The 26,904-nt window shown below is 49.0% G+C and overlaps 2 protein-coding genes across 10 annotated transcripts in view; one reads left to right on the top strand and one right to left on the bottom strand.

Annotated features, from left to right (window-relative positions):
- The first annotated feature begins 663 nt into the window (after positions 1–663).
- Positions 664–22,751, top strand: BNIP5 (BCL2 interacting protein 5). Of its 2 annotated transcripts, none has more exons than XM_036870099.1 (12): positions 664–824; positions 8,761–9,389; positions 10,768–10,887; positions 12,827–12,891; positions 13,126–13,366; positions 14,389–14,520; positions 15,704–15,762; positions 16,088–16,328; positions 17,195–17,326; positions 18,221–18,285; positions 19,698–19,940; positions 22,033–22,751. In XM_036870099.1, the coding sequence occupies exons 1-12, from the start codon at positions 754–756 to the stop codon at positions 22,066–22,068; spliced, it is 2,034 nt and encodes a 677-aa protein (XP_036725994.1). In that variant the 5' UTR covers positions 664–753; the 3' UTR covers positions 22,069–22,751. The 2 variants fall into 2 exon arrangements, with proteins under 2 accessions (XP_036725994.1, XP_036725995.1); XM_036870100.1 differs by lacking the exon at positions 664–824 and adding an exon at positions 8,504–8,670.
- PNPLA1 (patatin like phospholipase domain containing 1) overlaps positions 11,799–26,904 on the bottom strand; it is a 55,575-nt gene continuing 40,469 nt past the window's right edge. For 2 of the 8 annotated variants that reach the window (XM_036870104.1, XM_036870101.1), the window contains exons 10-11: positions 25,498–25,603; positions 22,943–24,800 (exon numbers count right to left, since the gene is read on the bottom strand). In XM_036870104.1, the coding sequence (XP_036725999.1) occupies positions 24,750–24,800; positions 25,498–25,603 (157 nt within the window). In that variant the 3' untranslated portion in view covers positions 22,943–24,749. Of the gene's footprint in view, positions 11,909–22,940; positions 24,801–25,496; positions 25,604–26,904 lie in introns of those variants that run through there. The other 6 variants (XM_036870107.1, XM_036870103.1, XM_036870109.1 and 3 more) reach the window with 6 other exon arrangements.

The following is a 26,904-nucleotide window of genomic DNA, read 5'->3' on the forward strand; positions in this document are numbered from 1 at the left end:
GCCGCAACTAGAGAAAGCCCGCGCACAGCAACGAAGACCCAACACAGCCAAAAATAAATAAATAAATAAAATTTAAAAAAAAAATTCAGGCACTACATAAAGTGAAAATGTGAACTTTTAAGACTTCTTAGAATGTTCTGTGAAGACTCGTGGTGACCCTACCAGGGATAGCAGAATTTGGAAAATATGCTCATCAACTCTTCCTTCTGGGTTTTATCTCCAGGTCAAGGAATATATATTACATACAATGACCTTTCTCTCTAGATCATTCCCTCTTCAGAGTTCTTTGGAGAGAACCGAGGAAGGTATGCAGGTGCTAAAACTACCTCCTCCTCCTCCTTTCCCCTGACTCGTGTTTCCCATAAGAGTTTTTCTTTCTGTTTCATGGACTGGCCTTCCTCCAGCCAGGCCTAAGTTTGTTTTCTGAGCATTGGTTTCTTTTCGGGTGTAATAAGGAAGTTGTCAAGCAAAATTGTTTTTTCTAGGGTAGCTGAGGTAAGCGTCCTATCTGTGGAGGAACGGAGAGCAGCCCTGGGATAGGGTGACGGGGCTGTAGCAGGTGGCCCCTGGATTGGCTGCCCATGAGCTCATCTCCTGGGACATGTGATATATATGGCTCTGACCAAAGCATCTTCTGCGACAGTCTGGAAACTGGCAGCATATTCTCCCTGGGAGAGCTGGGACTACTACCCCTCATTGGATACAACTTCCAGCAGACAGGGAGTGGTGCTTACACGTTGCTGGGAGTACCCAATGCAGAGCCGCCCGGTTGGGAGGTCTGGACCAAAAGTACCCTGGGACAGGAGCGACTTTCATGGTCTGAGGTTGGTTGAACGATAGTCTCCCCTTTGAAGGCTGGAGTAGTAGGTAGGTATCTTGGGGTCCTGAAAGGAGGGTAGACCCTGAATCTAGTCCAGTGCTGCTTCTAGCTTGCTAGGCTTCAGTCTCTTCATCTCTAGAAAGATAGAAAATTCAATGATGTGATCTCAACCAGGTGTCATGCAAAGAGCTCTGAACTAACTTGGACACAGAAGCGCTGAACTCAAGTCCTAGCTTAGCAATCCTGAGCAGGGAACTTCACTTCTCTGGGCCTCAGTTTCCTCATCTGTAGAACAGGGACAGCATTACATACCTCTCCTGCTCATTTCCCTAATGGAGGTTGTAGAGGTCAAGTTATAGGCTTTATGTGAAGGTACATAGTAAAGGGAAACTTCACATAAATGGGGGCGTTGTTATTTCCTATGGCTGGATGAAGATTTTATCATTTTAAGTTTCTTGGAAGCTAGCCCAAGGACAGGGAGATCTTATGAAAAGAGTTCTGGTGGCCTGCTGCTCTGACAGGGATTTGAGGGGGGATTATAACATTGCATGGTCTGTGGTCTTGCATAGAGGACAAGACGGGGGGAGAGCACAGACTCTAGTGCTGGATGGAGGGGAGCTGCGGTCGTTTTTGGAGCTCTCCAGCTTTGTGTGTGATGACCCCACTGTCCCCGCAAGTCTGCCCCACTGCTGTATCATGGGGCCTGAAGTTCCACCATTAGGGAGTTCAATCTTTGGGGTTTCGAAAGATCCTCGAAAGATGCAAATCCCCAACATTTTGGAAAACAGGTACCAGGTGATGTGTGTTTGATGGTGACAATTGGATTGGGCAGATGGTACAAGTCCAGCCCTTTACATTGAGCTGTGGGTCGGCTCAGGCAGAGCTGACCCCCACAGGGGCACCACGTGGCTGCTCAGATATCTCTGTGATCTGAAGCTTTGTGCAAAATCCCACTGGGCCCTGCTGTGGTCAGCCCGTGGCTAGAGCCCTCCGTCCCAGCCTGGCCTCACATTTTGAAGTGGGCAAGGACCAGCTGGGGAGTTCCCAGAAACGGGTGCCCAGGCAGGGGATGGGTGCAGAAGCAATGTGATTTGAGGAACCACCGAGAGACCCAGGTCATCGGGTGATGGGCTGGAACAGAGAGGACTCAGGGGGTGAGGTGACCTCTCCTCAGGGCGCAAGGGCCTGCTGCCAGCCGAGTCAGCTCAGTCTAAGGAGGACTGTCCTTAATTCCTGCTGGCTGACAGTGGAATGATTTGCCTTGAAGGGTGGTACATTCCCATTGCAGGAAGTGTTCCAACAGGGGATGCGAGTCTGCAAAGCAGTCCTACCCTACAGGAGGTGGGCTGGATACTTCTTAGGTCCCTTCCAACTCTAGGAACCTGCTAGGGACCCCACAGAGGAGAAGGAACACCTGACTTGTTCCCATCTAACACCTGGGAGCTGGGCGTGGGAGCAGGATGGGTCCGGTGTTGAGGGAAGAGTTGACCACCTTGTCCCCCACTCGAGTCCTGCCAGTGGAGGTTGGAGGTGTCCTCCCAGGAGCGTGTGGCCTGTGGATGGGAGGCACATCATCTCGGGAGCCCAGATGGAAGGCTTTGAGCTTGAACAGGCACTCACCCTTGGGGTTCTAAGTGTCCATGGGCTCACCTGTGTCGATGAAAAGTACACATGAGCTCAGGGTCAGCCCTTGACCCTCCAGCCCATTGACTGGCTTCCAGCCAAGAGTCTGTGAGCCCCGCCCTGTGTTTACAATCTTTGCCTCTGGGACACAGATTTCAATACCTGGGCACACGTGAATGTCTGACTCCACGCGGACAGGTCACGGCAGGCACGTGTGTGGACGTGGGTTATCTCTGTCAGTGTGAAATAGCAGATTTGCTCACCTCTAAGTGTGTGTGTGTGTGTGTGTGTGCTTATGGGAGGTCTCTCAGTGTGGGAGAAAGAATTTAGAATCCAGAGGAGTGGATTCAAGCCCCAACTCTCTCCCCTTCCAGGCTGTGGGACCCTGGTCAAGTCTCTTAATCGGCAGAGCCTTAATCCCCCACTGCCAGCCTGGCCCGTTGCCAGGGCTGTGGCCAAGTTGAACTGAGATCATGAAGATGAAGGAGGTGCTGGGTGCCATGTGGCTGGTGAGCTGGTTGTGTTTGCACATGTCTGTGTAGTGTATGTTTTTTCCACAAACACTGAGAGCCTCCTAGGCAGTGTGGACACACCAGAAACCAGGCAGGCTTGGGCCCTTTCTGTGGAACGTGGATCTAGACAGGAAGGGCATTCAGCAAATAAATACTCAGATAATTATTTCCTTTACACTTGGAGTAAGGGGAATTCCAGGGTGTTATGAGTCCTTGTAAGTTTACGGTATACATGAGCTTGTTGCTGGGTCACATGAGTGTCTTAGCCCGTTTGGGCTGCGATCACAAACTATCATAGACTGGGTGGCTTATAAACAACAGAAATTTATTTCTGACGGTTCTGGAGGCTGGAAGTCCAAGACTCAGGCACCGACAGATTCGGTGTCTGGTGAGAGCTTCCTGGTTCAAAGACCAGGTCTCTCCGTGTCCTCACGTGGTAGAAGTGGCAAGAGAGCACTTTGGGGCCTCTTTTATAAGGGCACTAATCCCTTTCATGAGGGCTCTTCTCAAATGACTTGATTATCCCAAAGGCCCCACCTCCTACTACCATCACACTGGGGATTAGGTTTCAACATATGAATTTGAGAGGGACACAAACATTCAGTCTACAGCAATGAGTGTCTGTGGGTGTGACTCTGGGTCCACACGAACTCTCCCTCGGAGTAACCAGCTGTTTATTGAGTATCTATTGTGTGAAGTCCAGCCGGGGGGGAGAAGGGGAGCGGCTAAATTCCTCTAGGATATGGTGCCAGAGCAGTTACAAAGTAACATGACAGGTGCATGAATTAGAGAATGGTGTACAGATGAGGTCAGGGTATAATTTAGAAAATAAACCCAAAATAGCAGCATGCTTGGGAAAAATTTGCAAACTCTCCGCTCCACAGTAACTTAAGGTCAGCTCTGTGAACTGTCTCTGTTGTTTTGCTGTTGTTACTTTTAAACACGTCACCGGTATACGTCATGTCTTATCAGAAGTCCTGTGATCTGCAGATCACTTGGGTATTTCTGAGCAGACTCGGACTTTGCCCTGAAATCCACTTCCTGCCAAGGCAATCAGCAAGTTTACAAGAGCAGCTGGGTTTCCATGCAGCTATGGTCTGCTGCTGTCTCAGGGTTGCTGTCTGGAAGCATGGACCAGACAGGGTGGGATTTCCTGACAGGCAGGCAGAACTTGGGTGAAGTCCCAGGCAAAGCAGGGGCACAAAACAAGAAAACAGAGGAAGGGAAAAGAAAGTCTTGCTTTGATGAATTCTGGATAGGCAGAGTTTTACAATCAGAAAGTCTGGAAAGATTTAATTCCAGCACACATAGAATTTGTGTGCATGTGTATGTATGGCATGTGTGTGTGTGTGGGGGGGGTAATATTAAAACACAATCTTCTTGGGCTTAGAGACTTTAAAAGTCTGAGGACACATCTGCCCCACAGAAGATCTTCCAGGGTGTCTCCCTGGGGGAGGGTAGGTTTACCCTCCTAGGTCAGCCACACTCTCTCAATCCTGTGCTTAGTGTTGGAAGACAGAATCTTTGGAACATTACAGAGGAGGAGCGGCCAGGGGGTAGGAGGAGAGAGGGTCTGAGCTCTGTCACAGCTTCCCAGAGAGGAAAGAATTGCAGGAAGAAGTAAGAGGACAAGGTATCAAACACTGCAGCACCTTGAGGGAGGATGAGGAATGGGAAGAGTTCACTGGATTAGGGTAGGAGACCTTGGGAGATCCTGAAGTTTCTCTTCACTGGGGAAACACTCTTGGATGGCCAAGGTCACACATCACCCATCCCGCCTCTCCCCGCCTCTGGGCTGGGAGTTGCTCCTCCTTCACCTCCCCTGGGCTCAGGGCACTGTTGTTCCAGGGAGGGGGTGGCCAAAACAAGGCAGTTTTCTTGAAAAAACATCACAAAAGAAAACCATTGCCAGGTGGAATTGTACTGATGCTCTGATTAGAAGTAGCAACGTGTCCTTTGAATGCAGTAGGAGGATGCTGCAACCATCAGCAATGGTGAAAACCGTTTCCATAGCAATGACAGTTTTTAAAGAAATTACTGCACCTCTTTTCTCATTAGCTGGGGAAGGATGCTGTGCCCTCATTGCAGTGGGCCCCTCGAGCCAAGTTAGCACAGGAAGAAAAGGGGCTGGTTTGGTGGTTCTCTTACTGAACAGCTTCTCTGCCAACCTCATCCAATTTGCCCTGATCACAGGAACATATGGAGTAAGCAAAGAGAACCCTGACACCATTCAGTGAATATTTCTTTCTTTTTCTTTTCTTTCTTTCTTTCTTTCTTCTTTTCTTTCTTTCTTTCTTTCTTTCTTTCTTTCTTTCTTTCTTTCTTTCTTTCTTTCTTCTTTCTTCCTTTCTTCCTTCCTTTCTTTCTCTCTCTCTTTCTTTCTCTTTTTTTTTCTTTTTTTCTCTTTCTCTTTCTCTCTTTCTTTCTTTTTTTTTTTCTTTTTTTTTTTTTTTTTTTCTTTTTCTTTTTTTTTTTCTTTTCTTTTCTTTTCAGCTGTGGGGCTTGCGGGATCTTACTTCCCCACCAGGGATCAAACCTGTGCCCTTGGCTGTGAAATGTGGAGCCCTAACCACTGGACCACCAGGGAATTCCCTTAGTGAATATTTCTGGATCAGCTTACTTGGATCTTAAAATCAAATGGACCTTCGACCTAAACTTATCTTCTCTTAAGACCACGTGCTACTAAAGAGAGAGAGTAGGGACTTCCCTGGCGGTCCAGTGGTTAAGACTTCACCCTTCCACTGCAGGGGGCGTGAGTTCGATCCCCAGTCGGGGAACTAAGATCCTGCATGCCTCACAGAGCACGGCCAAAAATAATAATAATAATGAAATAAAAAATAATAAAGAGAGAGAGTAGCTATCAGGGAAATAGAGCATTACTGTCATCACCACCTACTAACACCTCCACTCCCACCCATGTGAAGAACTGAACATTCTCTTTGAGGGCACAACCTGCATCTTGTTCCCTAGCACAGAGCAAACTTCCTGGTACATAGTGGGTGCCTATTAAAGGTTTGTTGCAAGAACTTAATGAGAAGAAAGCAAAATATTTTCTTCTGTGATTTCTTTTCTTACCCACTTATGCCACATTTGGAAGCACAACCATAAGGCAGCCTCTGAGGCTTTCAAGAACATTAGTCAATTTCCAGATAAATTAGAGATGTGTGTTGCTAAAAGTTTTCATGTAACTCAAATGTTCCTTTAAGGAACATTAAACAACAAATAAAGCCTTCCAAATTGCCTGCTTCTTCGTTTTCTCATTTCCTCCAAGACTGTCCATGTGTGGACACTCAGCAGTGCCAGTGGTACCCACTGGCCTCTAGCCATCCTCCCTACCCTTCCTCCCGAGACCCATGTTAGAAGGAAGAAAGGCATCCTTGACTGTTACTGTCACCTTCAAATCTCTCTGTTACGTCCCTGTGCCTTTTCTTCCCTCTATTTATGTATCTTCCTCACATTCACATGGATCCCTGCACATCTGAAATCATAATTATAGGTTCTTATTTTTGCCTCTAAGCTGGACATAGTAATAGAGTACATTTTAAAGTAATGAATCAGTTGGTAAACACAGAAGATATGATATGAATACATAATACATAAATACTTAATATACTAAATAATAGTAAATGCGTGATGAGGCTATAATTACAGATTAGAGTAGGCAATCCATAAATCTAAACTCCATAGGAATCTCTGGGAGCTCAGGATTGAGATTCAAAACCATATTTTATTTTTCTTTTAACTTCCACCAAAGGGCAAAGGGTTTCTGAACAACTCTGGAAAAATTGGAAAGCCCCAGGTGTTTCAGATTAAAGACACACAAATCAAGTGAGCTGCCCATGCCCCAGCCTACTTAAAAAGCTGCCCAGGAGAAGGTGGTTCTTTTGTCTTTTCCATGGGCAGCTGCTTCATTCTGGATGGAAAACGGAAGGGCCCCGGCTGCTTTAAGATGGAACTGGTGCAAATTCATTTATTGTACGTTAACTACACATTCTTAGGTATTGTTTATTTTACTAAATGTTTGTTATACATTTATTCCTTTGTCTAATAAGTACATCGTTCTAGGTACTCAGGATACAAGACCTAGCAAAACAGACAAAGGGGAGGGAGAGAGGCTCAGACAATAAACCACTAAACATGGGAAGATATGACATTGCCTAACATCGGGGGTGAGGTAAAGGGGGAGACGGTGTGCTAATGGGGGTGTGATGGGAGGGCCCCTATGGGAAGGTGACATTTGAGCAGAGCCCTGAAGGAAGTGAGGGAACAAACTGTAAGGTGGTCTAGACAGAGGGAACAGCCAGGGTGAAGACCCAAGGTGGAGCAGGCCTGAGGGACAGCAAGCAGGGCTGCATGAGGGGAGTGGAGTGAGTAAGTGAGTGAGAGGGGACGGGAGAGGTGATGGGGCCGGGTCAGTGGGGCCTTGCTGGCCATTGTAAGGACTTAGACTTTGAGCCATTGGAGACAGGAGAGTGACAGGCTCTAACTTAATTTGTAAAAGCACCCATGGCTGCTGAGGGGAGAAGTTACTGTAAGGAGGACAAGGGTAGAGCAGGGAGATCAGTCAGGAGGTGACTACAATAGTCCAGGTGAGCAGAGATGGGGCCTAGACTGGATGGTGGTGGAGGAGGAGGGGAGACGTGGTTCGGGGCCGGGTGTGCTTTTTTAAAAATTTATTTAATTAACTTATCTATTTTTGGCTGCGTTGGGTCTTTGTTGCTGCTCATGAGCTTTCTCTAGTTGTGGTTCGCGGGGGCTGCTCTTTGTTGTGGTGCGTGGGCTTCTCATTGCAGTGGCTTCTCTTGTTGCGGAGCACGGGCTCTAGGTGCGTGGGCTTCAGTAGTTGTGGCTCGTGGGCTCTAGAGCGCAGGCTCAGTAGCTGTGGTGCACGGGCTTCGTTGCTCCGCGGCATGTGGGATCTTCCCGGACCAGGGCTCGAACCTGTGTCCCCCTGCATTGGCAGGCAAATTCTTAACCACTGTGCCACCAGGGAAGCCCCGGGTGTGCTTTGAAAGTGGAGCCAACAGTCTCTGCTGATGGATCAGACGTGGGGAGCAAGAGAGAGAAAGGAGTTAGGGATGACTTCAAATGTTGGACCTGAGCAATTGGAAGAACAGAATTGCCGTTTACTGAGCTGTCTTGTGAAATATTCTTAACAGCCTGTGTGATAGACAGGTAGGTCTCAGGCACATTTCAGATGAAGACACTGGGCCAGAAAAGCTGCAGGAGCTGCCCGCAGTCCCAAGGGGCAGGACGTGGCCTCTGGCTCCAGCTGTATTCATTTCCTACTGTTGCTGTCACAAAATACCACAAACTCTGTGGCTTTGGAATAACATGAATCAATTACCTTACGGTTCTGGAGGTCAGAAGTCCAAACTCAGGGAATTCCCCGGCGATCCAGTAGTTAGGACTCAGCACTTCCACTGCAGAGGGCCGGGGTTCCATCCCCGGTCAGGGTACTAAGATCCTGCAAGCTGTGCGGTGCAGCCAAAAAAAAAAGTCCAAAATCAGTCTCAATGGACTAGAATCAAGGTGTTGGCAGGGCTGTGTTCTTCCTGGAGGCTCTGGGGGACTAGCTGTGAGACCTGGGGCATGACCCCCTGTGGATCAGTTTCCTCCTCTGGGAAATGGGACAAGGGTAGCCCTTCCTCCCAGGGATGCTGAGGAATTTAAATGAGACAACAGCTTCGAGAGCTGATAGCACTCACATTAAGGGTAGGTTGGATGGGCACTTGGGTCAGCACTGCTAGCCCACCCGGCAGACTCCGAAGCCTCTTCTAAGGGAGTTGTCTGTTTTGGTTGCAGTGCAATGGAGCCGCCGCGGGGCCCAAGGAAGCCTCTGTCAGGGAGGAGAGCCAGGTCTCTGGACAGGCTGCAGAACCCCCAGAAGGATTCAGAGTCGTGCGACCACCGGTGCATTTCCCGGCCCACCAGCCCCTCCAGGAGGATGCCGCGCCGGGCGGCCAGCGATGGGGCCAGATGTCCCAAGAGCCCAGCTCAGTCTGTGGAGGCTCAGGGCACCACGACTGCAGCCCCCAGCCCGGAGGAGACCAGGGAGTTTCTCCCCAGTGAGCAGAGACCTCCGCAGGACACCAAGAAGGACAAGGCCCAGTGTCGGGCCCAGCAGGGGTGGCTGAGGACCATGATGAACTTCTTATTTGGGATGGGCCCCGAGGAGCCCAAGGAAAAGACCAACAAGAGGGCCAAGGGGAAGGAGGGCCTCCCCGAGCCCGCAGAAACCCCCGAGACACCAGGCGAGCCAGCTCCCAGGAAGAAAGCCCATGGCAAGAAGGCCAGCCGCAAGAAACACGGTCATAAGAAACATGGTGCTGAGGAAACCAAGGGGACCCGAGATCAGGAGGCCAAAGGGCAGGAGATCAAGATGGCTGGTGCCTCATGCTGCAAGGAGGCTGATCTGGGCCCAGCACCTGGGGGTGAGCAGACCATGCCCGTTTCTATGGTAACCCCACAGCCACCATCCCCCACCCCAAGGGCTAGGGTGCTCTGAGCTGGCTGCTCAAACCTCTCAACAGAGGGGAACTTGGAAGGCAGGGCCACTATCAGGAACATCACCACTTCTTTTTTTTTTTTTATAAGATTTTTTAAAATATTTATTTTATTTATTATCATTTATTTTTGGCTGCATTGGGTCTTTGTTGCTGCACGTGAGCTTTCTCTAGCTGTGGCGAGCGGGGGCTACTCTTCATTGGGGTGCGAGGGCTTCTCATTGTGGTGGCTTCTCTTGTTGCAGAGCACAGGCTCTAGGCGCGCGGGCTTCAGTAGTTGTGGCATGCGGGCTCAGTAGTTGTGGCTCGTGGGCTCTAGAGCACAGGCTCAGTAGTTGTGGCGCACAGGTTTAGTTGCCCTGCGGCATGTGGGATCTTCCTGGACCAGGGCACGAACCCGTGTCCCCCTGCATTGGCAGGCGGATTCTTAACCACCGCGCCACCAGGGAAGCCCAGCACCACTTCTCTGAGGCAGAGCAGCACCGTGGCTGAGAACTTGAGGTCATACCCCAGTTCCACCACTCGCTGGCTGTGTGACCTGGGGCTGGCGACTTTCCTCTCTGAGCCTCCATTTTTTTTCCCCTTGATACAATGGAGATTATAACAGTTGCCATCTCGGGGGGTGGCCATGGCCCAGAGCTGACACATGGGAAGTGCTTCATAAGTGGCAAATGTTATTGTTAAGTACTCTGGTTTGAGGAGCATGGACCAGGGAGAAATAGGAAGACAGAGGGGAATCAAGGAGGGAAGCCCTACCCTCCAACACTAGTCTACATGTGAGGACTGGCTGTGGGTGACAGGGAAATAGAAGGAGCTGGCTGCTGGGGTGCAGGTTCTAGACTTGGCTCCATCAGGAATAAACTTGCTGTGTGACCTTGAGCAAGTTGCTGTCCCTCTCTGGAACCTTTGATTCTCGTTTGTAAAATGAAGGAGCTGTTCCCCAAGGTGCCTTCCTTTTCTGACGCTTAGTGTCCTGGAGTTGAATGTTCCACAGGCTGCTGGAGGAAGATGAAGCTTTGCCCTATAGGACTCAAAACTCACCATGTTTTTAATGGGGAGAAGGGATGCAAGGAAGATCCAAGATATTTTTGAGGTGGGGGGAAGGATGTCTGGGCAGAGGCAGCCTCTTTTCAAATGGAAACCTTGGTGGGTTTCTGATTTTTTTTTGGTTAAGCCTAGAGCTGCTCCAGCAGTCCCTGTCCCGCTGTGAATTCTCTGCTGTTTTATTGTGTCGATTAACAAAGTCAGAAGAATGTCACTGACACCCACACACTGCCCCACTCACTTGGTTTCACCTTTATTACAGGACGGAAAGTTTCTGACCTCCACCAGTTCTTGCTCCTTGAAGGTGGAGGTGCTGGAGTCCGGAAGGTTTCTTCCCAAGCCACAGGTCACCAGTGCGAAGAGGAGCTCGGAAAGCTTGACAGTGAGTCAGAATCTTCTCAGTGCCCTCTTTGCCTGCAGCTGGGGCAGCTGTTAGCAAACGAGATGGAATGCTCCCGATGCCTGCTTAGACCTTGGATGCTTAGACCTCTCAAAATGTGTGTGCTGATCTCGCCCCTTCTGGTGCTTCTGGTCACATTTACACTAGAGTTTCACAGAAGGGAGTCTCAGGAATTAGACTGGCTGCTGGCAAATACTCCTGCCTTGTGTGTTGAGCATGGAACTTTTTTTGTTTTTAGTTATTTTAAATTTATAGAAGGAATATATACATATATATACATATATACACACACATATATATACATATATATTTAAATATAGGGAAGAATGGAAAGAGTAGTTCTATGCACACTCATATACTCACAATTGTTAACAGTTGGCCATATTTGCTTCGTGTGTGTATAATTTTGTTGCTGAACCATTTTAAGTAAAATGATGCTTCAACCTTAAATCTTAAGCACATATCTGCAAGAAATAAGAACAGTCTCATATGCAACCATAGTCTTATTATTGCCCCTAATAAAAGAAATAATGCTGTATTAATCTAATTCCTTACAAAGAATGGGCATATTTTATTTTATTTTATATTTTATTTTTATTTATTTTTTAAATGAATTAATTTATTTACTTATTTTTGGCTGTGTTGCGTCTTCGTTGCTGTGCATGAGCTTCCTCTAGTTGCGGCGAGCGGGGGCTACTCTTTGTTGTGGTTTGCGGGCTTCTCATTGCGGTGGCTTCTCTTGTTGCAGAGCACGGGCTCTAGGCGCACGGGCTTCAGTAGTTGTGGCACATGGGCTCAGTACTTGTGGCTCGCAGGTTCTAGAACACAGGCTCAGTAGTTGTGGCGCACGGGATTAGTTGCTCCACAGCATGTGGGATCTTCCCGGACCAGGGCTCAAACCTGTGTCCCCTGCATTGGCAGGCAGATTCTTAACCACTGCGCCACCAGTGAAGTCCCAAGAATGGGCATATTTTAAATGATATGAAATGGAGAAGCTATGCATCTGTCAAAAAATAGAGAAAAGGCATTTAATTGGTTATTTTGCAGGATAATTGTTTTCTCACATGAGAGGGAGTTGGCTGGTAGACTGAGTCAAAGTACAAAAGCCTAACAGGATTTAGAAATGAGAGAGAAGAGAGGGGTGAAAAAACCTGCAGATAGCCTGGGAAGAGGGAATCTTGTTTGCACCTTCTTTTGTGTAAACTGATCAGCTGGCAACTAAGCAGAGGCTCCTTTGGGCACATTGTCTTTGGGTAGGTCGACTGGAATATCAAAGAAAACCATTTATGTTGTTTGGGCTTCTCTGTAAAGCCTTGGCAGTGTAGTTGGGGCACCAACGGGGCAGGCTACCTGTGTCATGCCTGCTGGAGTGCCTCTGTCCAGCTTAGTTAGGCCTGGTCTCCATCATTTCCCCTGCTGGAATTTTGTAGGTTGGATCAACATTAGCCTTGCAAAGTATTTCCAAGCACAGTCTCTCATTTGATGGCCTGACAGCCTTCTGAGGGGAACCAGGACGGGGATTGTGATCCACATTTCACAGAGGAAGAGATGAAGGCCCAGAGAGATTAAGAGACTTACCCAAGGTCACACAGCTTGTCAAACCCCAAGTAGATATGTACAGATCTGCAATGTTCAAAGGAAATCATGGGGCACAAGTTGAATGCTTGAAGGACTGACTTGAAACTTCCTGCATAAAATTTCGTGCTTTGGCCTAGTACCCTTCGCCTGTGGATCTTCCAACCCTCTCTCAGAAGGACCAGCCCTGGAATGTGATGCTTCTCCACACCCCACCTTCCGTGCTAGAGGAGTGTTTTAAGAGGACCGTGAAGGCCCAAGTTGGTCTCAGAACTCCAAGACAGTCATTAGAAAGAATTCTCTGTGCATCTAGAAAGATTAACTGGGTGCATTTGTTTTCTTCCAGAGGATACCATCATCCAGAAGATAGTGGAATTTCTCCAAAAAGTGGGAGACCAGTGGGAAGAAGAGGTGAGGATCAAACTGCCTGCACAGATGCCCGGGGGGCTGCTGCCTTCTCCTCCTCCTCCTTGCTCAAGCCCCACCTGTCTTTCTGGGCCCCCGTGATCCCCTGCTCCAGGCTCTGTCACCTCCCTTGCCTGGGGCCACCCTGAAGCCCTTGTTTGCTCCTCAGTTGCTTCTTGAGGAGTATTCCCTCTCCTCAAGGTCAGGGGCCTGACTCAGTTTCTCTCATCTCCCCCACAGCAGCGTCAAGCCCCTCAGCCAGAGGTGGCTCCTCAAAACCCAGCACCAGTCTTCAGGAAGAAATCCCAAGAGAGAAAGTCCAGCCTTAAGAAAGCCTTTTCTCATAAAAAACACAGTTCTGAGGAGCCCAAGAGAGCACGGGCTGCAGATGTTTCCAGCCCAGAGTCCCGGCCGCCCAGGAGGCCCAGCTTTCTGCCCCTGTGTGTTGGTGGCCATCGGCCCTCCAGCTCCAGCAGCCCTGGTGAGCAGGCTCACAGTTACCACAGCAACGCTGCAGCTGCCTACTGCGCTGGAACCTTCCCAAGGCTTGAATTGGCCATTTTCAGAGCTGCCATCCCCAGTTCTGACTTTTCCTCTGCCCTGAGCAGTGTGGGGAGGGCAAAAGGGATACCTCCACACACAAAGCCTCACTGTCCTAGGCAACCCAGCTAAGCCCTGGTGGAAATTGTGTTCAGGGATTTCCCCCAACTATCCTCACCTTTCCGCAGCCTCAGCTTCCACACCTTGGCGGGGGTAGCATGTGCAGGAAGGAACTGGAGCCTGGGAGGCAGGAGACCTGTGTTCTGGGCTCCATCTCTGTGCCTCAGTCTCCTTGTCTGTAAAATGAGACACTTCCCTGCTGTGTATCTATATGCAATCAGTCCTCATTTTATGAATTACATCTTATTATCCTCATTTCACAGACGAGGGAACTGAGGCTTAGGGAGGTAAAACAATGTGTTTGTGGTCACATGGCCCATCAGTGATGGAGCCAGAGCTACAGGGAGAAAGGGTCAGCCTGGGTGTCAGGGAGGAACGGCCCAGCAGGTCATCTTGGCCAGGAGAATGTATACTTTAAAAAGGAGAAGGCAATGTTTAACACCAGAGTGGATCCCCAGTAGTGGGATTTCAGGCCACAAGGCGAGATATTTTCATGTAGGGGGGGATCCTGGCTGTGATGAGTTTAATTCGTGCCAGGGCATCAGGCATTTACTCTCCAAGTCATGGATCAAGTCATGATGGTGGAGGGATGAGGTCTCCAGGGGAGGGAGGAGAGGGGAGCAAAGCCCAGGAAAGGCAGCTGTATGGAAGTGCAGAGGGATGAGTGAGCTTGGTCTTCAGTACATCAGAGCCACGGCCCTGCCCAGCAGCTCCCCGCCACCCCAGCAAGGCCTTTGCATGCACTAGCCACGGAGTGCACTTTGGAGTCTCTGCTGACTTCTGTGCATTAGTTAACACCCTCAGACTGATGAAGCTCACCCACCATTTCCTCTTGCTTCTCAGGTGTGGAAGAACCTGAAGTCCAAGAGGTTCTGTCTACAGACGGTGGGGATCCAAGTCCCTTCGAGCTTTCCAACCCAGCAGGAAGCCGGGGACCCGAAGAGGACCTGCACCTGGACAGAGCCTCGGAATTCAGTCAGTACCCCCTCTCCTTTTCTCAGAGGCCTGTTGGAAGATGTCTGGTCTGACCCCTCTACTTGCAGAAGAGAAACTGAACCAGAGAGAGGCAGTGACCTGTCCTTACCTGCCTCTGAGTGAAGCAGGCTGGGGAGGCAGCTCGGGGTCCAGAGCACAGGCCCTGAGCCAGGCTGCTGTTACCTTGTCTGAGCCTCAGCTGTAAAACCACAACAGTGATAACATCCTCCTTGGTGAGGCCAACATAAGGCGATACAAGGAAAGCATCGGCCCATGGCAAGGGCTCGACAGATGGTATGATCTTTGGGCCTGGATTCAAATTTGGGCTCTGACCTCTCCAGCTGTGTGATCTTGGACAAGCTACTTCATCTCTGGTCTCAGTTTCCTCATCTGTAAAATGGGGATAGTAATAGTACCTACTCTCTAGAGTTGTTGGAGGCTCTAAATGAATTAATGATGATAATGCATTTAGAGCAGTACCCATGAGCAGCTAATAAATGTCAGCTGCCATTTATTGTGACTATTAGTGTTGTTGTCATGTAGCCCAGCTTGAGAACATAGCCTCAGGAGAAGTAAAGAGGATAGGAAAGGGGGTAGGGGCCTTAGGAGAGAAGCTGAACCCATGGTAGCTGCTGTCACTATTATTATTATTTTATCATTGGCAGAGCCGAGCCTAAGATCATATAATCACTGTCAGTTCTGTGTGTCTGAAGATCTGCTTCCCCTACCTCCCCCATTCTGCCTTGTTTGCTTTTCACAGAAAATGTGCCTTGAAGGGGAATTGAGAAGGGCCCCTGTTCTACCTAGAAGAGGAGGAAAGAGCGGGGTGAGGGGACTTGTGGGGACCAGGCCTTTCCTTATGGTCTTGAGACACCTTCTCCTGGAGGCAGGGACCTCGGCTGTTTCCTGCACCTAACAAGGCACATCTAGGCCCTTCCTCAGTGGTGAATGAATAAGTGAATATGTTCCCGTGAAGCCAGCTCTGCCCGCAGGTTACCTCTGAGGAATCTGTGGTCCCCATGGGTTGGGCCTGAGACAACCTTAAGGGCAAGCTCATTAGCACCCCACCCTGGAGACCTGTGAGAATCATCCAGGGAGCCATTGGGCCTTAGGAAATGAAGACTGACCATAGAAAAGCTTTTCTCAACACTCAAGTGTGAGCAACCGCTTTGTTCTTTTTTAGAATTTATCCAGAAGATCATTGACCTACTCCAAGATGCAGAGGAGCAGGGGGGAGACAAGGTGAGGAAGACATTCCCCATGTAGACCCTGACCCTCACTATGGACACCCCTACCCCTACCTGGCACAATAACTTCCCTGCCCCTCCCCCAATTCTACATCTTGCCAGAGCCTGGCTCCAGTCTCTCCTTCCCAGAGCCTCCTCTGACCCCTGCAGGCTGTACTTGTTTCCCCAGCTCTGAGCACCAATCACCCTTCTCCCCCGACCACACCCTCTGGTCCATAGTGGGTCTCTGTTTGTTTCAGGCGATGGCCTCTTTCCTCCGCTCACTTGTAACCTCCTCAAAGTAAGGGACTCTGACTCAGTTTCTCTCATCTCCCCCGCAGCAACTTCAAGTCCAGGAGCCAGAAGTGGCTGTAGGAAACCTGGCCCCAACCTGCAGGAAGAAATCACAAGAGAAAAAGTCCAGTTTCAGAAAAGCCTTTTCTCATAAGAAACATGGCTTCAAGGAGCCCAAGAGAGGGGGTGCTGCAGGTGCTGCCAGCCCAGATGCCCGGCCGCCAAAGAGGCCCAGCTTTCTGCCCCTGTGTGTTGGTGGCCATCGGCCCTCTATCTCCAGCAACCCTGGTGAGCAGGCCTGGGGTTGCCATGGTAACAGAGGCGGCCTCTGGCCCCTAGGCTTCTCCAGGGCAGGGTTGGCCAGCTGCTTGGTGTCCTGTGCAGTCCTGACTTTCATTCTCTGCTCTGAGCAGAGTGGGGAGGTGTGGGAGGGCTGTGGAGGGGAGAAAGGGGCCGGCTGCTGCCAGGACCCACCTCTATGACACACACCTTCCCTCCCCCCAACCATAAACACCTAAAAACAAATGTGGTATGAGAGCAGTGCATCTGTTCCTCAGATACATGCATCAGGATCACCTGGAAAGCTCATCGAAAAATAGACACCCAGGTTAGATGAAGTAGGATATGGCCTGGGCCTCTGTTTTTTCACTACACCGAACTATGAGGACCACTGGTGTACAACAATTCTCCTGACATTTACGGAGTGCCCGCTGCCTGCCACGTTCACACATATTATCTCATTTAACACCCCCACGCACAACCCTGTGAGGTCAGTCCTGTTACTCCCATTTGACAGATGGAGAAAGTGAGGTTCAGACAGGCTAAGTGACTCGGCAAAGGCTCGCAGAGTTAAAGGGGAAGTGGGCTCACTTGGTGGGACCTGTTGGTAGGCCTGCTTGTTTTCCTCCCAGACTATGAGGAGGCAAAGGGGGTGGCTGGAAGAAAGAATGAGATTTCTGGAGGCGCAAAAAGCACTGTGAACTCCTCTGAGGCAGGTCCAGTGGGGCTGGGGGTTCCCAAGGAGCCTGGGAAAGCAGGACCCTTCTCGAGCCAGAGCCTTTGGACAGCTTCTTGTCAGAACCTGAGTTCAGCGATGTGCTGGTGGATTTGAGACAGGTGCAAACACACTCACACCAACTCCTCTTTGCCCTCAGATCCGGAGGATCTCGAGTTCCAGGAGTCCTCACCTGCAGAAGGGGGGCCAGTTGGATCCTCAGAAGTACCCTCCCAGGCCAGAAGCCACAATCCAGAAGCAGGACCTCAGCCGGATGGAGCAAATGAATCTAGTTAGTGCCACCCTGCTCTCTCCTGGGACAGCTGCCCCGGGGCTTCCCTTTTGCATGGATTTCACAGCCTGAATCCTAGTAGCGAACTGGGAAGGCAGCTGACAAGTACCCCAGGAGACTCTAGAAGGGCAGAGAGGAGACAGGGCTGGCCTTTGAACAGGCGCTGGTGGGGCAGAGTTGCAGGTGGACAACCTTCTTCAGGTAGAGAATACCTGTCCGTCCTGTGGGATGTAATTTCACCCCCACCACATGCCATTGCTTTGCCTGAAAGTTTCACATAAAATTCCTATCTTGCTCTGGGTCTCATAACCAGTGGTGCACTGGCACACAAACTCTGGGTAAGGGTGGGGGGATGGGGGAAGCCCTGATTTGTAGCATTTGCAGATTTCTGTGGTATAAAATTCCCACCACGGCCAATTTCAAGCTGCTGACAGTTTATAACAACAGGTCCACAAATGTCCTGAGTATTTACAATTAACTCTTGGCGCAAGCAGCCACCTGTATGTTGCTGTTTATAGCCCAGGCTGATGGTACATGCCTGTTGCATCGGTAGCCAGGGTATTTGCCCTCCCTGCATTCTGATTAGTTGCTCCTGGTCCCAACTCCCATTCCTGACTACTCTGTAGCCTGGATAAGGTCTCAGTTTCCCCACCTGTCAGAATGGAGCTGAATGTGGTGACAGGTGAGGCTCAGCAGGCCAAATTGCCTTCTATTTCTATACAGCTAACCAAAACAAAGCTCACATGCTCCAGCCCTAGTTTAGGGGAAGATTTTTCTTTGCCCTTCATGTCTAATCTGTGTACTGTGTTTTAGAGACAAAATATTTCTGCGATCGATGGATGGGTTATTACAGAACATGTCAATAATCCCTCAATCCTTCTTTATTTTCCTTAGAGGAGCTGATCATCCAGAAGCTGGTGGCCCTTCTCCAAGAAGCAGATGGCCAGTTGGGGGAGCAGGTGAGGACTGCTCAGTCTCCACAAGGACTGAACCCAAGTTCAGTCCCCATCTTTGCATCTGGGTGACCGTGGTAGGCCCCTTAACCTCTATGAGCCTCTGTTTTCTCTTTTGCAAAATGGGGGATAAATACCTACTTGCCAAGGTTAGTGCATATATAGAAAATGCCAGACACATAGCAGATGAGATCAATGTTAACTTAAAAATAATATAAACCTATGTGGCTCCGCCTGCCAGCCAGGACCTCCCCCAGTCCAAATCCTCCTTGAAGTTCAGCTCATGAGCCACCTCCCAGGAAGCATCCTTCCCTGAGTCCCTCTGATCTCGTCCTCTGCTATCTGCCTTTCACTCTGTTTTGGCACGCACTTCAGTAATTATAAGGTCTCCAATTCTTTCAGACTTCTGTTAGAGTTCCTTCCCTTGCTAGGTAGAGTGTAACATAAGGTTCCCTGCCTTTGAAAACCTCACAGACTACTTGGAGAGACAAACGCAGATCACATATGAAGAGGAGTTAGGTGTGAGCACAAGTCAGAGATGAGTAATCAGTGTAGCTGACCTTGTTAGTGCCTCTCCTTACCACCACAGAGCAGCTGGACCAGCTCCCAACTGCCAGTACCTGCATCCCTTTGCCTGGGGACTGGCCCCCAGAGCCATTTACCACCCGTAGGTTAGGCCAGAATAAGCAGGTGCAACCTCCCCAGGAGCAGCCCTCAACCACTGGCTGATGCGAGCTGGTGTACACATACCCCAGCTCCCTTATCCCTTGGAGGGAAAACTCTGGGGTGTGTGTTCTTCGAGGGTTCCCAAAGTGCCCCAAGGGGATCAGGCTCAGTTGCCAGCCTGAGTGGGGTGCCTTCCCATTCTTGCCCCAGGTCTCCATTCCCCCATCTGTGTTTGCCAGGATCACTTACCAAATAAGTGAGCTGCATCTGAGTCCTGGTCTCTGGGTCTGCCTCTGTGGGGAACTCAACCTAAGACATTTGGGTATTAAGAGGAGGAGGAACTAACTTAGGGTGGGAACTAAAATTCATCCAACATCCACTTTGCACAAAACATTAAACTATCTCACTTAATCTCCTCCCCCCAACGACAGTGTTGGGGAGGCACATATTATTACCCCCCTTTTACACATGAGAGGTCACACAGCTAGTAAATGCTATTTAAGCATCTGTTATCTGAATCCAAAACCTGCATTTTTTTTTTTTTTTTCCCCAATTTGTTCTGCTGCTTGGAACTGTACCTTGCAGAACAGATTCTGAGAGGCTGGGGATGGTGGATGAATTTAACAAGGGATGCTTGTCCCAGGGACAATGAGGCACCCAGCCTGGCTGCATGGAGTTGGGGGAGGGAGATGCTGGGGGGAGGGGGCTCCCTGCTGGCAACACTGATGGCCTGCCTTCATTTCTGCTTCCAGATCAGGCAAAACCCCAGCTTTAAGAAGTTTTTTTACAAGCTCTCAGACTCTTCCCTCAGAAAGCTGGTAGCCACCCTGAGCACCCAGGAGGCCAACTCCACCGAACCCAAGAGAACCTCCCCGTTTGTCTTTGGCTTGGCTAACAAATGTGCTGGCAGCAATTACCAAGCCGTCCACAGCCTCACGGGCCTACACTACAGGCGACCCAGTTTTAGCCAGTTCCCATACAGGGAGGACCAGCAGGTGAGAAAGGGCAATATGGCATGAGGGGCGACAGACTCACAATCACAAGGGTCTGCTTACTGTCCTCTCCCCTCCCCTGCTTACTTCAGGACTTCTGGGGTCCAGCTCAAATGCCGCCACCTTGCCAAGGCCTTCTGAGACAATTCTACACCACAGCAGCCTCTTTCTTTTCCAACCCCCGCCCCCTTCACCTGCTAATTAGCTAATTAGCATCTTCTTTATTTGACTCTGGTCTCCAACTGGATGTGCATTTTCATACTTCTTGATATCAGTATGGGATATTGGACCAGCTACGATCTTAGCTCGCCCTCTTATTATTTCATGGGTTGTGCTGCTTGGCTTTCCAATTGAGACTGTCATAAGATTTAGAGAGCAAAGTGAAGTAAGATTACATATCAAATAAGGTAGGTGAGAAGGATCCCTGGGGCTGTTTGGTTCTGGAAGGCTTCCTGGAGGCCATTCTTCACTGACCTTGCCTTGATTGATTAATTAAGAATAGCCTCTTTTTGAATTATGTTTTCTCAGGGTATATGCCCAGTAGTGCAGGACAGGTTAAAGACGCAGATGTAGAGAATGGACTTGAGGACAACGGGGAGGGGGGGAGGGTAAGCTGGGACAAGTGAGAGAGTGTCATGGACATATCTACACTACCAAATGTAAAATAGATAGCTAGTGGGAAGCAGCTGCATAGCACAGGGAGCTCGGTGCTTTGTGACCACCTAGAAGGGTGGGATAGGGAGGGTGGGAGGGAGACGCAAGAGGGAGGGGATATGGGGATATATGTATACATATAGCTGATTCACTTTGCTATACAGCAGAAATGAACACAACATTGTAAAGCAATTATACTCCAATAAAGATGTTAAAAAAAAAAAAAAAAAGAAGAGCCTCTCCCCTGCCATCACTCAGCCTTTTTTTTTTTTTTTTTTGGCATAGTGGGATCTTAGTTCCCCGACCAGGGATCGAACCTATGCCCCCTGCAGTGGAAGCTTGGAGTCCTAACCACTGGACCGCCAGGGAATTCCCCATCACTCACTCTTTTGACTGGTTTCATGCTTTTCCTAATAATCCCCCCTTCCCTGAGGCTGTAGCATGGTCCCTGTAGAGATAAAACTTAACACTGATTTCTTTTTTTAATCTGAATTTTCTGTTGGACTCTGATAGAGATCTCCCCACTCTTTTCAAATTCTCTTAAGATGACCTGCTTACAAACATTTGACCAGATCTATAGTGCAGAAACTACTGAGTGAAGTTGTGATTTTAAAGGAATGAAATGTCCTATTGGTGCTGGACACATAGGACCAGAACTTCTATATCCAAATTGTCCCCTGGGAAACCAGACCTTTATTGCAATGATGTCACCATCACTATAAGCCTTTGTCTTCTCCTCCTGGAATTACCTTTAGAAGCCATGTGATAAGGCTCTCAAGAAAGCTGGTCTTATTTCATGATACTTGTACCTCATCATTCGAATGGTTTTCCTAGTGGAAACTCCACGTGACCTTAGACCTCTCTTTTCTCAGACTCACTGTCTTCTCATGGAGAATAGGGATAATTTGTCCTCTAAGGTGGGTTAGGTAATAGCTGATGGAGTGATCTGAGTTCTTTGTGAAAGATATTATAGAAACATCAATTCTGACATCCTCAGTAGCCCTAACTCCATCTTCTGGTTTTACTAGCCATTCATTCATTTATTTATTCAACCAATAGACATTCAGAGCTTCCTATGAGCCTAACTGTGCAAGATGCTATGAGAGCCTGTGGAAGGTTCTGCTAGTGGAAAAGGATAGAATGTTTACTGATGACAAAATTAAATATCAATTAAATGCCAAATTAGCACTAACTGAGGTCAATAAAGCAAGTTGGTTCCGGGAGACTTCCAGGAAGTAGCAGGCATTGATTTTGACCTTTGAGGATGGAGAGGCTATAGATGGGGAGGAAGGACCAGGAGGACACTGCAGGCAGGAGGTACTGTGTGAGCAAAGACCCAGAGGTGGGAGCTAGTGGGTTAATGAGAAGTCAGTTGTTATCAGGGTGGGACCCATACATAATTGGGCTATGGCTAAGACCTGTATTCTTTTTCTCCTCCCAGAACGACACAAATCCTCAGAGCCAGAGTCCAGACTGAAAGCTGTGCTTTGCACTCAAGTTCCCTGAATTATCCAAACATCGGCGGCTTTAGCCAGGAAACCCTGAAGATGTCCCAATCCAGTGCTTCACAGACATGACTGAAGACAAGAGTGGGCAGCCATTCTGCATCCTTGCACCGTTGTGAGCTTATCTCAGTGGAGAATGCAGAAATGTTCTTCCGCAAAGCTGGAGGCAGAGGCCATGGGGGGGAAATAACACTGGACTGGGAGTTAGGAGACCAGGACTCCACCTGCTCCCCTGCCCCAAACTTGCTGCAAGACCCTGTCCATGTCCCATGTCCCCTCTCCTCTCCAGACCTTGGACTCTGGGCTGGATTAGTGACCCATCAGATCTCTTCTGGCTCTATTATGCTGAAGTCTCTCTAAAGAGAATTAGTAAGTGCTTTCACTCTGTGGCTAAATATACCCACCCCACAGAGCTGGAGGCAATCTTTAAGTACTGACCAAATGAATGAATGGGGGGATCTCCTGAGATCTAGGCAATTTTGCCAGGCATTCTCTGGGAGGCCTTGGTCCTCAACTGGAATTGTGCAACCCGTGGTTCTATCTCTAAACTGGGAGCTAGGGAGGAAATGGGGGAGCTACCTCAACAGGCATTGGTCCAGAGCACTGGACCGGGAATCAAGGCCTTTGCATTCTGGGGCCAATCCTAGTGTGTAGTGCCAACTTATGTGCCCTTATTTTTTTTATCATGTGTTTTCTTGATCCATCAGGGCTGAAAATATGCCTACATCATGTAGAAGGCCTGTTGATACTTTTTTCAGATGTTGGTTTTAAATGTCTTAGTTTTAAAAATAAATTTTTGTTTAATCTCTCACCAGAACGTCCACATGCATGTAAGAGATGTGCATCTATGTTTAACACAAAATTTATTCAGTTGGCTGCACTGTAGGTGTCATTCACATATGCTTGTTTGGAAGACCAGGAAGTGTTCTGGCCTCAGGGACACCTCCTGATTTCAAAGCACAGTGACTGGCACATCAAAAAACAACCCATTAGTGTCGTTGTTGTTGTTATTGTTGTTGTTTTTAAGGCATAAAAAGGAGAAAGGAACTATTAGGGTTGCCAAATTCAGCAAAGAAAAATATGGGTGGCCCAGTTAAATTTGAATTTCAGATATACAACAAATAATTGCAGTGCTGGGGGCACACTTACACTAGGTAACCATTCGCTGTTTATCTAAAATTCAAATTTAACAGGGTATCCTGTATTTTTTCTGGCAACCCTGGAACTAATGCAAGAACAATTCTCTAATTACCTCAGAGCATCTGGGGCCTAAATACAGGCTTTGAGTTAAAACAATAGTTAACATTATATTCAATCCTCCCTTGCACACCAGGGAATAAGTGTTCCTGAGTTGTACAAGATTGAAATCCTCCCTCCCCTGGCTCACATGTCTCAGGGCCTCTGGGCACATAGTCACCTGCAAACAGCAAGACCTTCCAGGGGAAAAGGACTGCAGCCAGCAGGGCTGTTCCACGTAACTCACGGGTGCTTCCCTTGACTGGTCTGGGCCGCAGAATGGGAGAAGGCAGAGGGTACAAGAACACCTGAGATTTGATTCTTCTCAGGCTTCTCAAAGGTACACTTAGGTTCCTCCAGGTAGAACCATCTGAAGGGGGCTTGTGTGGACTCTTGTTCCCTGACATGGTCCTGTTAAATGTAGCTTCCACCCAGGCCTCTGTGCCATAGCCTCCCACCCACCATGGGTTAAATTTGCATGTGTCCTTCTCAAGGGCCACAGTTCAGGGCTGTCTTCCACCCAGTCCGCCGGGGTTTGCATTCTAGGATTTGTTAAGCAAATGCATCTGAGGCCTGTGGGCAGCCCAGGCTTCCTTACTGGGTTCAGCTGGAGCTAGAGGTTATCCACACTCTGGGAAGCAGTGAGTTTTTTTTTTTTTTTTTCTTTTCTGGACAGGCTGGAAAAATTGAGGTTAAAGATGTCTTTCTTGTGGACCATTTTCACTTGGGTGTGAAGAGCCGACATAGTCTGCCCTCATTTGGGCTGGGAAAGGGGAGGGAAGGGGACATAAAGCTTCCCGTTTCCTCTACAACCATGGGAGGACTCCGTGAAGGCCAGGGCTGCCCACTCCACCCAGCTGCACCACATAATCCCTCGGGAGCTTGTAAAGGCTGCATGCCAGGTGAGCCGCACCTGGGGACTTCCATGAGTGGCTGAAGTGGAGCCCACTGGTTCCAAGTCAAGCCTTTTGTGTGCTGTGTGAACAAAAAACAAGCAACAGAAGAAGATGTGGTCTCTTGACACCACAGGAAACAGGAAAGAGTGTCCATGGCTCAGCTCTGCCTGACCCCCAACAGTTCTGCCCTGTGGATGAGATGCTGGGGGACTAGCATCTTGAAGAAGTGAACTCAGGCTAGGTTGGGAGGAAGGCCCGGAGCCCGGCCAGCTGGGAGGAAGCTGTGCTGCTCGCTCTTCAGTGCCCGTCTGCGCTGACGTCCATCTGTCTGTCCAGAGCAGAGTAGGGGAAGGACTGCAGGGAAGCTGGGAGGATGTTTAGACAAGAAGGCTCTTGCCTGGGGGAAGCAGGACCCTCTACACCAACAGGCTCGGTAGTGGGTGGCACGCAGGTCCCCGAAAGGCCTGGGGTGAGAGGAGGGCGTCTGAGAGCAGCGGGCAGAAGCCTTGGCCTTGCGGCCGTCAGGTTCTCTCCCGTTCCAGCTCAAGTTTTCTCTCTCGGCTCACAGTTTCCTAGAAAAAGGACACAAATTCATCATTTCTAAGTCCCGAATCAAGGACTTCCCTCCCCTTATTTCCACTGAGAACACTCCTCACAGATTTATATGCCTTGGGCATCCTGAGCAAGTAGCCAGGCTAATACGTGGAAATTGGAAAACTCAATTTATACCAAAAGCCAGTTCGAGGGTTCACTTTATTATACAAGGGTCTTTTGCAAAAGGAGGATTCCATTTGCAGAGCAGGAGTTGATAAAAGAGTGTTTGAAATATTATTCGACTTGCAAAAGTCTGGTTGGTATTTGGTTTTGCAGGAAGAGGGAAGAAGTGGAGTGCCCTCCAGAGTGCGGAGGACAGTTTTGCAGACTGCACACTGCCCAAGGATACACTGCCAATACAAAAGGTTAGGCACTTCACAGACACACTTATATGTCATTCATACAGCTTTCTAGCAGTTGGCAGTCAATTGTTCAAACGAAATCAGTGTATTATGACAACATTCAAGCAGCTGGCAGTCAAGTTCTCAAGGAAAGGGTGCTGTTTTCTTAGTGTACAAGGCATTATATGGGCTAGTGTTGGCCCTGACCGTGACCAGGAAGAAGCAGGTGGGGGCAGAAAGGAAGCTGGGGCAACAGGGCTCAGAGGTCACCACAGTATCCTGAGACAGAACAGGCAGCGTCTGGTCTCCAGGGACACCCTGGGGAGTTCCACACCTCAGGGCAGCTGTATTCCTTGATCCGGCTGGGATGAGGTCTGTAGGTGACCCAAACTGTCTCGGAAGTGGAGAGCAGAGAGAAGTCGAGCGGGCAGGGAGCAGATCTGGATGCGAGAAGTTGAGGTTAAGCACATGTGAGGGGAAATGAGACAAAAAGGGGGAATTGGAAGTCCTGATTTCCAAGCCCTCCTCCACCTGCTGTGTGACCCTGGGCAAGTCACTTGCCCTCTCTGGGAAATTGCAGGAAGACACCTGCAGAGCTCATCTTGGAGAAATGTTGGGATGTGGACTTGCATATTCTTGGATAATTTTCAAATCTGACTGTGTCATTCTGTTGTTTAAATCCTATGATGATTCCTTAGTAACACAGGTGAAGTTCAACCTCGTTAGCATGGCACACAAGCCAGCCTGACCTACCCCCTGCCATGTTTCCAAGTGCACCTCCAGGCCTCTCCTGCCCAAATGGAGGAACTAGACTAGACTCTGTGACTTCTGATTCTCACTCCAGTGCTCCTTCTACCCCAGGAGGCTGTACTACTTGGTCAACATCAAGATTCTGGTGACAGACGATCTGGATTCAGATCCTGGCTCTGCCATCTACCAACTGTGTGACTTTGGGCATGTTACTTAACCTCTCTGTGCCACAGTGCTTGGAACATAATAACTACTCTATAAGTTTTAGCCATTATTAAATTCACCTTTGAATAAGGGGAGATTCAATAGTAACTCAAAGGAGGGGCTCTTTAATGGTGGAAATCTGGGGAGTCTGACAGACTTGGCAGCAATTAGAAGGATGTGGGTAGCAATCAGCAAGGTGGACCTCCTCCTTTTCCATTTGCAGCCTGTAGGCAGTCTCTCAACTTCTCAATCTGTCTCTCTACTTTGAGGTCAGTTACACAACCTGAGTCCGATGACCACTGAGAAGAGATAAGACTAGCAGAGGAAAGCTAGGCTGATATATATATCTAGCCACGCTCCAGGAGAAGGGCATATCTGGCATTACTGCTGGTCCTGGAATAAAAGGGACAGGGAGCAGACTTGACCCCAACCTGTAGCCTAAGCAGAGCTATCCCAGCCAACTCATAGCCCTATGAAAGAGAAAAAAAATAAATGTTTGTTTTGTAATCCACTGAGATCTTGGGGGAAGAGGGTCATTTGTTATACAGCATTATCATAACAGCAATAACTGACTAATACAACCCACACCAGAGTATGGATTTGAACTTCTAATTTAAAACATACACACACACACACACACACACACACATGCATGCACGCACGCACATTAACGTATGGAAGATTTACCCTGAGCTTTTATTCTAGACTCTCTCCTCTGCCAGGAGAGATATCAGCTGGGGACCAGGAATTTACACAGGACTAGCCCGTGGATGTGACAATGTCTCTT

Source organism: Balaenoptera musculus, chromosome 11 (assembly GCF_009873245.2).
Source record: "Balaenoptera musculus isolate JJ_BM4_2016_0621 chromosome 11, mBalMus1.pri.v3, whole genome shotgun sequence".
Lineage (NCBI taxonomy): Eukaryota > Metazoa > Chordata > Mammalia > Artiodactyla > Balaenopteridae > Balaenoptera > Balaenoptera musculus.